Here is a 12,982-nt window from a genome sequence, read left to right as displayed (position 1 = left end):
TAAGTCAGTGGTCACTCTATGTGGTCACTCTATACAGCCACGCACGCAGCCGTGAAGTCAGAGCCCTGTGCCCCTCGCCTGGCAGCCGTCGGACCAAGGCCCCCCTCTGTGTTCCCCAGCAGGAGCACACCACTTTCACGTCGTTCCTGCCCTTTGATGGCTTCCAAGTCCAGATGACCAGATCGTCCTTTGTACCCAAAGTCAGTTCAAAACGGTTGGCGCAGGCGTTCAGTTCTGTACTCTCCTTAAGTCCCAAGTCCCCAGCTGATGGCCAGGCGGCCACCCATAACACAGCAACTTCACTCCTTGTATTGGTCCCAGAAAATCAATATGTCTGCACAAAACCAGAAACCCTGATGTGCACAGGCTACTTCTCTCACAATGACCCCAAATGGGGAACAGCCTGAACGTCTTGAGGGAGGAAATGGTCAAACAAATGCAGTGCATCCATACCCTGGAACACTGCTCAGTAGCGAAAAGAAGCCAACCACTGACATGTGAGACAGCCTGGTGGATCTCGAGGGAATTACGCTGAGTGAAAAAAGCCAGCACCAGGGTAACAAATAATTCCACTTACACAACGACCACGATGACTTTTGTGGGTGCTGGGGTTAGAGATGGGGGAACAAAGGGCGGGGGTAACAGAAGGAAGGTCTTGGCAGTGATGGAGCCATTCTGCATCTTGATTGTGGGGTGTCTACACGGATTCACACATGTGATGAGATGGACATAGTTTTACATGTATACGCACAGATGGGCACATGTAAAACTAATGAAATCCGTGCCAATGTCAAGTTTCTGGTTTGAGAAAAGATCTTATTGAGGGAAATGATGCATTCCTAATACTTTTTTGTAATATTTTTGCAACTTCCTATAAATCTGTATTTATTCTAAAATTAAAAAGCCCATGGGAAATTGGATCAAATCCGAGCTTTATGAATCACATTAAAACTCTACCCTGTGCGGGCCGACGTTCTGTTACTCTCAGGTGTGGAGAGGGTGGAGGGTGCTCATTCTCCTTACCTCCTTCTGTCAGAAGCTCTGCCCGCTAGCGTCTCCGGGGGCCTGGCCCATGGTGGCCATTCTTTGAAGCATGAATAAATTGGCGGTGAAGTGGCTTGCCTTTATTAACTGTCAGGTGGTCTGGCCAATGTCTTTCCAAAAGGCGTACACCTCAAGTTTTCTTTGGAGGATGGAGGGCAGAGCTCCAGGGTGGGGTGCTTTCTCACCCCGTCCAGTCTCAGCGTCCTTCAAGCTCAGCCTGGGTACTGCCAGGGAGGACCCTGAGCTGTTCTCTGGGCACAGAAGGTACAGCAGCCCTCTGTGTAGGTGCCACTGGCCCTCAGGGTCTGGTCAGGGGGTTGGCATGTCATTTGTGTTAAATTATTCATTCAGCAGCGCTGGCGAGGGCCTCTGCCTAAAGCCAGACACTGCTCTGGGCCCTGGGGCAACTCCAGCGGTGAGACGGAGTTCTTGCCTCCAGCAAGCTGCCATCCCAGAGGGAGAGAGAGATACAGATGAACAGCACTTTCAAACTATAGCAAGGGCAGTGGTCTCTCAGAGGAGACAACACTGAGGTTAGGGACACCTGACGATGAGGAGGAGCTAGCTAGTTGGAAGAAACACATTCCCGACGGAGGGAACAGAATGTGCAAAGGCCCAGAGGCAAGGATGAGTTTCAGGCCCCGATGGAGTGCTCAGTTGGTTAGAGTCCCAACACGCAAAGGTTGTAGTTTGATCTTCCATCAGGGCACATACAAGAATCACCCAGTGAGTGCATCAGTAAATGAAACAACAATGTTCCTCTCCCTTTCTCAAATCAACAATAAGAATAATAACGATTAATAATAGTAAAGGATGAGTTTGAGCAGGAGCACAGGGTGAAGCCGGAGGGTAGAGCCCAGGTCCCAGGGGGCCTTATACACCAGTGTTTCACTTGCTCCTCAGTGCTCTGAGTCGAGGTTTCCCGTGTCTTCAGTTTCCATTTGGAGGGACGGAGGCCAGGAGAGGCCCCAGTCTAGGCCCAGGTGGAAAATGAGAGAATCAGGATAGCCCTGTCGTCTCTCCACTCCTGCGTTCTCCAAGTCAGCGAGTCCACTTTTTAGAATATGTATATATTTATTTCTTTTTTAGAGAGAGGGAAAGGAGGGAGAAAGAGGAGAGGAGAAACATCCATCGGTTGCCTCTCGCCTGCGCCCAGGCAGGGACTGAACCCTAACCCAGGCCTGTGCCCTGCAGGGGAATCAGCCACGCCCAGCCTGCTGAGCCTGCAGGGGTCATTGGTGACTGTACTTTTGAAAACTCCTGCTTTCTCGGTTTCTCATTTCCAAGATGACAAAGAAAAGAAGCAACAACGGTCATGAGAAGGAAGGAAGGAAGGAAGGAAGGGAGGGAGGAAAGCCGCTTTCATGTCCAGCCTATTCGCTGCACCAACTGAGCCCGACACGTGCCCAGCGACCAGGACATTAAGAAGTTGGTCCTTCGGAACGCAGAACAGGCCGTAGCCGTCAGGGACATTTTGGAAGCGAGTGTCTTCCACGCCTGTGCGCTTCCCGAGCTGTGCATGAAACTGTGTCACTCACTGTGCGAATCGTGCGGTTCGCAGCGAGGTGGGCAGGAGTCATTCTCAGCAAATACGGGAGGACCCAGCACCTCCGTCCCAGTCCAGACCTGTGGGTGCTGCCCGCGACCTCCACCACGGCCCCTGTAAGGAGTCCTTAAGGACTGAAGAAAAGTTCCCTGGAAGAAAACAAAATGGGAGTTGTACTTTAAACAAACAAACAAAATTCCTAACGAGACCCCTTTAGTTCCTTCTTCCCCGTCTTCCAGGTCCCCCCACTCCCACCCCCAAGACCACCGATTTCCTGGGCACAAGAGGCAGTGGAAGTCCGTTGCCCCTTGCAAGGGCTCTTGGGGGGCTGGCGGCCACAAAAGGAGTTGTGTACACTTTTTCCCTTCTTTTTTGAAGAATGGGAACCCTCCTTGGTCATGCCCAAGGAAAGCTGTGATGTCAGAGACCCGTTTCCGCGCCTGCCTCTCCCTCTTGCGCGCGTGTTCTTCGGCTTCCCCGAGCACCGGCGAGAAGCAGGATCCCGAGCTGGTGTCGCCCCGCCCGCCCACCAGCCCCCAACTACCGCCACCGGGCGGGTTCTCGCGGTTTCCGCGCGTGTTGCGCGTGCTGTTGGCTCCGTGCCCTCCCCTGTCCTCTGGCTGCGGGCGGCGGCCTGGGGCGCGGAGGGGCGAGCCGGCTTTCCCCGGGCCCCATCCAGGCGCGTCTGCCCGCACCCTGAGCCCTTGCACCGCACTGCCCGGCCTCAAAGGCTTCAGTGTCTCTGCTCCTGGCCGAGGGGCTCGTTCTCAAAGGCCGGCGGGAGCGCCACCCCCCAGGGAACTTTCCCAGCCCCCTCCCGCAAGCTGGAGCCGCCACGCCGCCACGGGGCTCCCACCAGCGCCACACGCTGCTCTTCTGCCCGCATCTTCCCTTTAAGATCGGGCCACGGGCGCCCAGGTCTCCGCTTCCCCAGAGTGAGGTCATCGCTCTGGCCACGCACCCAGACGCTCCCGGGGGGGGCAAGCACAGGGAGGCATCGCGAGCGTTCTGAGCAGACTAGAAGGTAGACGAGTGAGGGAGCTGCAGGGAGGGGGAGCGCGTGGGAGGTCGGGCTGGGCCAGGGACCTGCCCGCTCTTGCAGGGTCCAGCAGGGTGCACTCGACGGCTGTGGGTTTCGTTTCCAGCCATTCATTCATTCATTCATTCATATGATGCTGGCGTCCCGGTCCCCAGCCTCGGCAGGTCCCACGAGTGGGGACAAACCGGGGGAAATCATGCTGGGAAAGCCCTCCCAGCAACACGAGAGAGCGCAGCACCCTGCAAGGCAGGTCCCCCGAGGGCAGGCAGTGAGCCCCCAGCTCAGCCAGGGGTCAGCCACATGCACTGAATGGCGTTATTTTAGCCAATGTATAGTCATTGTATGTGATTTTAACCAAAGTCCAGAGAAAAAAAGTTGGAAGCAAATATGTAAAATAGTAATCGTCTTGGGTGGGGGGAATATGAATAACGGAAGTTTTTCTTTGTATTTTCCTGCAATTTTTCAGTGGAAAAGTCTCTACCTCATGGAATGGGATGCAACCCAACACAAGCTCCGACTTGCCTGCCAGCTGTGCTCCCCCACCCCGAAAGTGGGGACCCTGATGACCCCAAGATGTCCTCCACCTCTGACACCCCTGCCCACAACTGCCTTCAAACCACCGTTTCCCAGGTCCAGCTTTCAGTTCTGGGACCTGCCCCCTCTTCCAACATATCTGTTTTTCCACTTGCATTAGCTAGAGTGGGTTTCAGCTTGTTGCTTGCCAACTGAAGCCCTTGGTAAAGGCACCCACAGGCGAGAGCTACGAGGGAACACGGGGGCCTGCCGACCTAGGCACGCTGGTGCGCCTCCAGTAGCGACGGTGCTAGTGCTCTACCCGCTGGAACCTGATTGTCATGCAGCCAGACCCAAACCAGAGTTGTTGATTTTAATGAACTCTCATAGTTTTTTGTCCTTTTAAAGATTTTATTTACTTACTTTTAGAGCAAGGGGAAGGGAGAGAGAAAAAGAGGTAGAGAAACACCAGTGTGTGAGAGAAACATCGAGTCTTACACGCCCACAGCGGGGGACCAGGCCTGCCACCCAGGCATGTGCCTCGACCCTTGACCCTTTGCTTCACAGGCCAGCACTGGATCTGCTGAGCCACACCAGCCAGGGCCAGAGAACACGGGATTCTGGAGACTAGGATCATGCTGCCCAGACCCTCATCTCTGTGGCAATCCGGGTTTGAAAAACTGAGGACACACCATCTAAACCATTTCTTTGAGTATCCGTTGTCTCAGCCTCAAGTGAGGTGGGAGAATGCAAAGGTGTCTAGGGCTCGGCCATGAGATCTCCGTGGGCCATGACCGCGACCACACGGAGGAGCAGAGAGGAATGAAGCTGTGATGTCCCCGAGGGCCCCGGGCCTGGGCAAAGGAGGCACTGAGAACCTTAGCACCCGCTGTGGGTGACCAGTTTCCAGAAGGAAATGGGCGGTTGGTCGTGAGGAAAGTAGACTGGTGACAAGTGGGTGACAACCCCCACCGTATGTCCTGGCCCCTCCATTTGCTCAGAAAACCTAAGACTTCCTACACTCTCTCCTGAGCAAACAGCTTCAAATCTTCCTCAGGCTTCTTCGACCTCTGACCCTGTCCTTTCCCAGGAACCTGACAGAAAGATCAGAGGCCATTGCATGGGGATGCTCCCTACTTCTGCCTTCGAACCTGCGAAGCACTGACTTCTGCTCCTGTCCTGCCTTGCCCCTCCCACCACCGCAGTGGCATCTCTCTGTGCATCTTCAACCTCTTCCTCTAAAATGTCATTGCTTTTAGCCTTTAAACATAATGAAGTTTCTCCTAGGTTAAATGAATAAGAACACTTCCTCAGGCCAGGCTCCTTGTCCTACGTGCCCCACACCTTTCCCTGACAGGCTGCATGAGAGCTGCATGTACTCGATCTTTCCATGTCCCCTCCCTCTTCCTCCCTCTGCCTTCTGACACTGCATTCCACTGAAATACACCTGTCAAGGTCACCCGTCACTGCCTCTGTTCCTAAACCCAGCTGTTGGAAACCTGGGCATCATCCAATCTGGTTCACCTGCCCGGTCCACACCTGGCCCACCCGCAAGTCTGGGTCATGTGCTCATGTCCACCACTAGCTTCTCTCCTTCCCTGTGACCCCAATCCAGGACCCCATCGCATCACCTCAGTCTTGCTTACTGCCTTGCCCCCTTCCGTCTTCTCTCCATGGTGACAGAACCAGCTTTCAGAAACCCAAATCTGATGTGTCTCCCTTGCTTAAAGCCTCCAATGGCCGGCAGGATAAAGTGTACATTTCTTAACCTAGTTCACTAGCCTGACCCCTGACCTTTGGGAACAGAAACAGGTGACACCTACCCTGTGTCAGATGCCAGCCGGGGAACTATTTTCGGAAAGGTCTTGAAAGAGGCCAAAGAAAATGGGAATTAGGTCACAGGCGCCCCCGAGAGATGGTCAGCAGACATCAAATTAACACGAAGGAAGTGGGAGCTGGTTGTGCAAACTACCTTGTCGGTGAAGGAGATGGCGCTGGGTGCTGGGCGGCCTGTGGGCACAGCAAGATTGAGGTTTGCAAGGGAGGAGGTGCCAACCTTTCCAGGTGGAAAAGAAGAGGTCTGAGCAACTGAAAGTAGCATACTCCTACCTGTTGGTAGGAGTATGATTTTCTATACAATTTAGAGATAAAACATTTACAAGAGTAAGTTTCTGCCCTGCCTGGTGTGGCTCAGTGGACTGAGCTCTGGCCTGCCAGCCAAAAGGTCACCGGTTCAATTCCCAGTCAGGGCACATGTCTGGGTTACAGGCAAGGTCCCCAGTTGGGGGAATGTGAGAGGCAACTGATGGTTTCTCTCATACATCGGCGTTCCTCCCTTCCCCTTTCTAAAAATAAATAAAATCTTTTAAAAATGAGTCTCTAAAAAAGTAAAAATTTCCATTTCTATTTTGACTCAGTAACTTCACATCCAGGATTTTTCCCCCCCTGAAAAAATAAGCACAGACATGTGCATTTAACTACAAGGTTATGGACTTGCTGTATAGAAAAGTGAAAAAAGTTTAACAACCTGAATATCACAAGATAACTGATAACGTGAATTACAAATTTATGGTACATCCATTCAGTGAAATGCTGCATAGCTATTAAAAAGATGTAAAAGAAATGTGTTAAATAGAGGTAATACAGTATTGACAACATTATCCCATTTCTGTAAAAAAAGTTTTTTTATACAATGAAAAGTCTGGGAAGAATATTAACAATGGACATCTTTGGACAGTGTGATATTATGAAATTTTTGAAATCTTTTTCATTTCTATGAATTTCTTAAATTTATCAATTTTAGAGAGAGGCAGAGTGTGAAAGAAACATCAATTGGTTGTTCCACTTACTTACGCATTCACTGTGTGCGCCCTGACAGGGGATGGAACCCGCAGCCTTGGCGTATTAGGGCGACGCTCTAACCAACTGAGCGCCCCAGCCAGGGCCTGGTATTATGAAATTTAATTTTCCTGTCTGTCATGAATAGGAGAATACTTGAATCAGAAAAACAATTTATAAAATCACATACACGCGAGCCCATGCACGTGAAGTTTGAGAACAGGCAGAACTTCCATGGTGAGAGTCAGAATAGAGGCTCTCCGAGGGGCTGTGGGGCGGCCAGACGTGTGAGGGAACCGTCTGGGGTGAGGAAGTATTCGGCATCTTGGTTTTGGGGTACACGTAAAATTTTATCAAGCTGTGGATTTAAGATCTGGGCATTTCACTGTAAGTTATCTCTTTTAAGAGAAAATGCACCCACAAGGGAAAGAGGAAGCAGGTAGTATCACAGAACAATTTTGGGGTGAAAAAGGAAGTTCTGTGACGAGACCTCAGGTTTCTCAGGAAGTAGGCTGTTCTGGTAACGGGATCAGAGCAGAAAGGATGCAGGTGGCCAGGACCTGAGAGAGGGGGATACAGGGGAGCAGCGCCCATGGGGCAGAAGCACCCTTGGAGGCCCCTAGAGCTGGATTGAGGGTGCAGGTGGGCGCCGCCCAGGGTCCCTCCTCCGAGCCGAGGCTCTAGAAGAGCCTGCACTTAACGGCTGGGTTGACCTCGGGCATTGTGACTGAGTACCGGCTGTAGTGGAGTGGGGTGTGGAGCCAAGACAATTCTAGCAGAGAGAACGGAGACCAGCAGGGAGGGGCGGCAAGGTTTTTGGAAGGCGAAGGGACGGTGAGGCTGGCACAATCGAGGCTGTGGTGGGTGAGGGTCAGTTGTCAGGTCCTGAGGGTAAGGCGGTTCCAAGCACAGGCCATGCTCAAAGCCTGGGGCTGTTGGGAGGCGCTGGAGGGAAGGAAGCACCCCCCCACCCCCACCCCAGGCGCTTCACTGATGCCGCTGGCTCAGGGGCACGCGGACCCGGGTGTGTCGCCGCTGCTGACGGGATGAAGCTTGCCCCCATCAGCCAGCTGTCAGCTGGGCAGTTTCCAAGGCAGATTTGATCCCAAAGCCTCTTCCCACTGCACTCGGCTGGCACTCTCCTCGGGAGCAGTAGGGCCCATGCAGAGGCTCCACATGTGGAGAAAGTCATCTCAGGTGCCAACCTCTGGGCAGTGGCCGGTAGCAGCTGCAACAGGATAGTCCCAGCAGATGGCATATGCTTCAGGAAGACAGCGCGTCGAGGTGGCAGGAGAGAAATCCAGATCCTGCCTCCTGGTGCCAAGATGCGTGGGAAAATGAGTGGTACCTACTCAAGTGTTCCTTGAAGTGGTGTCTTCAGGGGGAAACCAGGTTTCAGTTTCAGAGGAAGGCCCATTCTGAGAGTTAGCAAGGGGAGGCTGGGGGAGGTTGGGGGAAAAGGTCAGCGTTGCTGGCTGGGCTCACAGGCTGAGGAAGGGCGGGCGCCGTATACCAGAGGCCTGTTGGAAGTGTCGGCACAGCCGGCCCCTAAACACAGCCTCAGCTGAAGCCCTTCGCCTTCCTCGCTCCTCCAGTTAGCCACACCCAGGCAAACCCTCAGCTGCTGTCCCGAAGGCCTCCATCGGCCAGGCCCCACAGCAGCCACCCGTCACCAGCAGTGCTGCCATCAGCCCTGTCTCACAGATGACACTGAAGCCTAGAGCTGAAGTCACTTGGCTAAAATTAGGGCCAGAGGCAGGATCTGAGAGGTGCATCTGGCATCAGAGTTTGAATCTTTGACTCAATGTTAACTCATGGCCAAATTTTTGTATGTAAACTTCACAATTAATTGTGCAATGTGATTCTTAGTGGATTCTGACCTAAGATGGATAACTCTTGCAGACTTCAGAGACTGAGAAGACGTTCCAGCTTACACTTCAGATGTGCATTAAAAAACGAGGGCCTCGCCCCTTGAGATATGCCACAGTGACAGCACCGGCAGATGGTGACGGAGACGAGACTCTAGCTCACAGGACAGACAGTGGGGAAGAGAAAAGGCAAAGACCTGAGGCTTAAATTTCCTCTCAGAAATGACTATATGCACACACACCTACAAGGGGTTTCCCATGGTCCAGAATTTGTCAGCTCAAATGTGACTCTAGTCACTCCTCCTCGAGGACAGAGGTCTGCTTGGGCAGCAGTGACACTCCTTATGAAACTGACAGTTATTACTGAAATAAAAACATTCCCTCAGAATACACTGGCATGGGGAAAGAACTCTCCCTCAGTGACACCTGGGACAGGTGCTCACATGCATGGTTTAATTCTACAAACCTCTGCTGACCAAGATGGTATTACCTTCACTGATCTCCAGGGAAGCTCAAGATCAGGGAAGCTCAAGAACTTGTCTGAGGTCACAAGCTGACACATGACAGGGCCTGAACTTGAACCCAGATCTGTCTGTCCTACTACACCATGCTGCCAAGTGACTGTCTTTCACAGGAAAGCATAGGTCCCCTTGAAGGCCAAGGTGCCCCAGTTCCCCCTTACTTCTTGGCCACACCATGCCCTGCTCCCTCCCCAACTTTTTTTTTAGTATTTTATTTACTTATTTTTAGAGAGAGGGACAAGAAACATCAATGTGTGGTTACCTCTTATGTGCCCCCTCCAGGGACCTGGCCCACAACCCAGACATGTGCCCTGCTGCCCTGACTGGGAATCAAACCGGCGACTCTCTGGTTCGCAGGCCGATGCTGATTCCACTGAGCCACACCAGCCAGGGCCCTCCCCAATGTTCTCCAACCACTCCTTCACATATAGAAACGTATCTACCACCTCTCGCTCCCCGACAGAAGGACCCACAACTTGTTATAAAACTTTTGTTATAAAACATTTAATGTTAACCTACAATACAATGTAAACTTTTATGAAAAAAATTTAAAGTACACTGGATTTCTTCAGTCAGTTACATGGGACTGTCCCGGTGCGGTCCAAGATGGGGCACCGTGTCCTCGGTAGGCAGACTTCCCGTTGCTGCGCTCCACACAAGTCCAAGCCACTGCTGTGAAGTTCAAGCACCAGACACACTGCCCTGACTTTGCATCCTGGGGGTTACCACTCCTCCCCATTGTCATGTTCTGAAATTCTGTCCTTGGCCTTGGCACCATTAACAACTTTCATGCTCACTACTGTTTTTTTTCTAAGAGAAAAACAGTCTCCCCTGGCCCCCTTACCCAAATATCACACTGGAGGCGAGCATGAAGAAAAAAGCATTTGCTGCAGGAAATTCTGCAGAAGTAGAAAACACGAGGGCCCCCACCGAGGCTGCAGAAATCCAACCAACCCCAGCCGGGACTCTTGGCTCAGTCGTTTCCCACGGTCATGCAGCTGAATCTACAACTTCAGTCTGGGGAGTACAGAGGGAAACTTACAAGCGTTTCCCCTTAGCTGATGACTTGCCATCTGGAAATAGCTGGTATCACCCGGAGGTGACTTGGAAACAAGAGCCAGTGCTCGCAGATCACTGCCTCTCAGCATCTCCCCCCTGGCAGGTGCCACTGGGGTCCCAGAGGCTCTGGGAGGAACACATGGATTGTACTGGCATTGGCAGCACATGCATCTTCCAGGGCAGTATGTTCCCCGCACTGGCAGCAGCTCTGGGGTGGACAGGGAGACGGGACTGGGTCTGGGCTGTTTCACACGGACTAGGGAAGGAGCATGTGCTTTGGAAGCCTCTGGAAACCTAAAGGTGTAGGTTGTCCCAAGAGTTGTACCAACAAAAACAGAACGTTTCTAATATTCTGGTGTCTGACTTCCTTCACTGAACAAGTTAGCAAAAGGCAAGAGGCGTAAAGTGCACATTGTAGAGTAGGATGCAGGCTGATCTATTAAGGAAAACAATGTACAACTTCCCAAAGAAGTACGGGCAAGACAGCACACCCAGCGGAGTGAAGGTCCTGCCTTCCCTCCCGGGACTGGGGACTGCCCTAGAACAGCATGAGGCGGGTGGGGGCCGGGCGGGGGGGGGGGGCGGCAGCGGTTCTGAGTGCTGGGGAAACATTCAGCTTTGCATAGCTCTCAGCAGGGAGCCGACTGGCGAGTAGGAACACCATTCACCCTGGCACTCACTGCAGATACATGTTACGACACAGCGAGATCCTGCTCCTGTGGCCTCGGGACAGCAAGGAACGAAGTGGAATCACAAGCTCCCAGGAGAATGAAGTTTTCCAGAGCCAGTGTCCTAGAAACCCACACCAAAGCCCCTGGGAAATTCTGAGGCTCCTCAGGTGACACTGGCTCCTGCCCCTGGAGTGTCACCCACCCACTGAGGCAGCCAAGAACAGTGGCCAAGTTGCTGCTGCTTAAGAGCGGACCGCAGGTTTGAGTTGAACAACAGAGAAAGGCTCTGGATGCTGTGAATCCAGAAAGTTAAGCTTCCTCTCGACACGAACTGCTCAGCCTCATGGCACACTACGACCAACATCTTCAGTGGGTTTGAGTGTCACGATGAGTCTGCAGCAGTCTGGCCACAGAGCACCTTGGAACACCTGTCAGCTCACGCTGGGGTCCATTAACACATGGCCTGCCCCACGTGCCCATCGCCATAAACTCAACCACTGACGGGACAGCAGATTTAAAAAACCCTATTACTGCAACACAGGAAGAGGAAGAGGGTGAAGACTGCCTCCAGCAGGGGCGACACCAGAAACTGAAATCTGCCGTCTAACAGTTCACAAGCCTGAGTTCTGCCGGGGCTCCCTTCTCAAAGCCTCTAGTCTCTCTACCCTGAACACACCTCCCGCACCGCAACTCTTGCCCGCCAAGACAGGCAGGCACTCGCACAGGGGTCTGCTGGTTCCACCCTGGCCCTGCTGGTCCTCTGGGAAGGCACCAAGCTCAGCAGTTCAGGGGAGCCCAGGGCCAGGCAGCGCGGCACGCACATGTCACAAGAGAAAGGAAGAGCTGCTACCCTTTGGTTCAGACCCCGTGGTAACCACCCAGCCCAGATCCCAAGGAACAGCCACAGTCGCGTGTACAGGTGAGTGTGCACGTGTGGGTGCATCTGCACACAGCCTCTGCTGGGGCTGCAAACCCAGACTTCCTCCCCAATGCTCCAAGTGGGGTGCAAGGTGACAAGGAAGGGCAGCAAGAGTTGGACCAAAAAGAACGCCCTCTCTGAGAACTCGAGGGGCAATGGCAGAAATAAATACACCAGCCCGGGGCACCTTTGTCACACTCTTGCGGGCCAAGGAGCCAAGGGCGTGAAATCATGTCGTGGGTTTAAAAATTGGCTCTTTATCAAGTAAAGGAAGAAAATACACCTACGTCAGCCTCATTCCTTTGGTCATTACAAAGCAACAGAAAAACAATTTAAAAGTTATTCATAAATTGTGGGAAGTTCAAGGAACACCTCTGCTCCGCACCTTCTCTCCCCTCTCATTCCCGGAGCCAGGAGAGGCAAGTCCTTAGGAGATGCTGCAGTAGCTGGTTGATGGAGGTTTGTCACTTTTATTTTCCATAAAAGCAAGAACGAATGAGAACCAGTGGAAGGTTCCCTTCCCCACGGGGATGCCGGCGGGGCTGGCGGCAGCACCTCCTCCCGTGGGCAGGGGCAGGAGGGGAAGGTGGGCTGCCAGCTGGAGCACTCATCACTGCCCTCACAGTTTCTGATCCTTCCTTTAGAATGCAGCAGTTATTAAAAAAAATATTGTATTTAATAATAATATCTCTTGTTCCCCCCATTCTTTTAGGAGTTGAGGTGGGAGGGACAGGAAGAAAAAGCGTCACTCGTCTGTGAGGTCCTGCACAAAGAGGACTTCTGTGTGGCTGAGTCCGGCCTCCTGCAGTGTGGGGGGGTTGGGCCGCTCCTCGGAAGGGATGCAGGGCAGCACCCGCCGCGGGAAGTTGGCTTCGATCTGAAACTTTTCAGGGCTTTCTTTCAAGGAGAATAAGAAGTCGTGGATTACCTGCAGAGTCACACAGAAAACGAAGGGCAGTGAGAA

The 12,982-nt window shown here is 52.8% G+C and overlaps 1 protein-coding gene across 1 annotated transcript in view; it reads right to left on the bottom strand.

Moving 5' to 3' along the window:
* Positions 1 to 9,857: 9,857 nt before the first annotated feature.
* FAF2 (Fas associated factor family member 2) overlaps positions 9,858 to 12,982 on the bottom strand; it is a 53,330-nt gene continuing 50,205 nt past the window's right edge. The window contains exon 11 of the mRNA XM_028528462.2: positions 9,858 to 12,946. Within this exon, the coding sequence (XP_028384263.1) occupies positions 12,764 to 12,946 (183 nt within the window). The 3' untranslated portion in view covers positions 9,858 to 12,763. The remainder of the gene's footprint in view (positions 12,947 to 12,982) is intronic.

Source organism: Phyllostomus discolor, chromosome 13, assembly GCF_004126475.2.
Source record: "Phyllostomus discolor isolate MPI-MPIP mPhyDis1 chromosome 13, mPhyDis1.pri.v3, whole genome shotgun sequence".
Classification (NCBI taxonomy): Eukaryota; Metazoa; Chordata; class Mammalia; order Chiroptera; family Phyllostomidae; genus Phyllostomus; species Phyllostomus discolor.
This window is presented reverse-complemented; position numbering and strand designations above follow the sequence as displayed.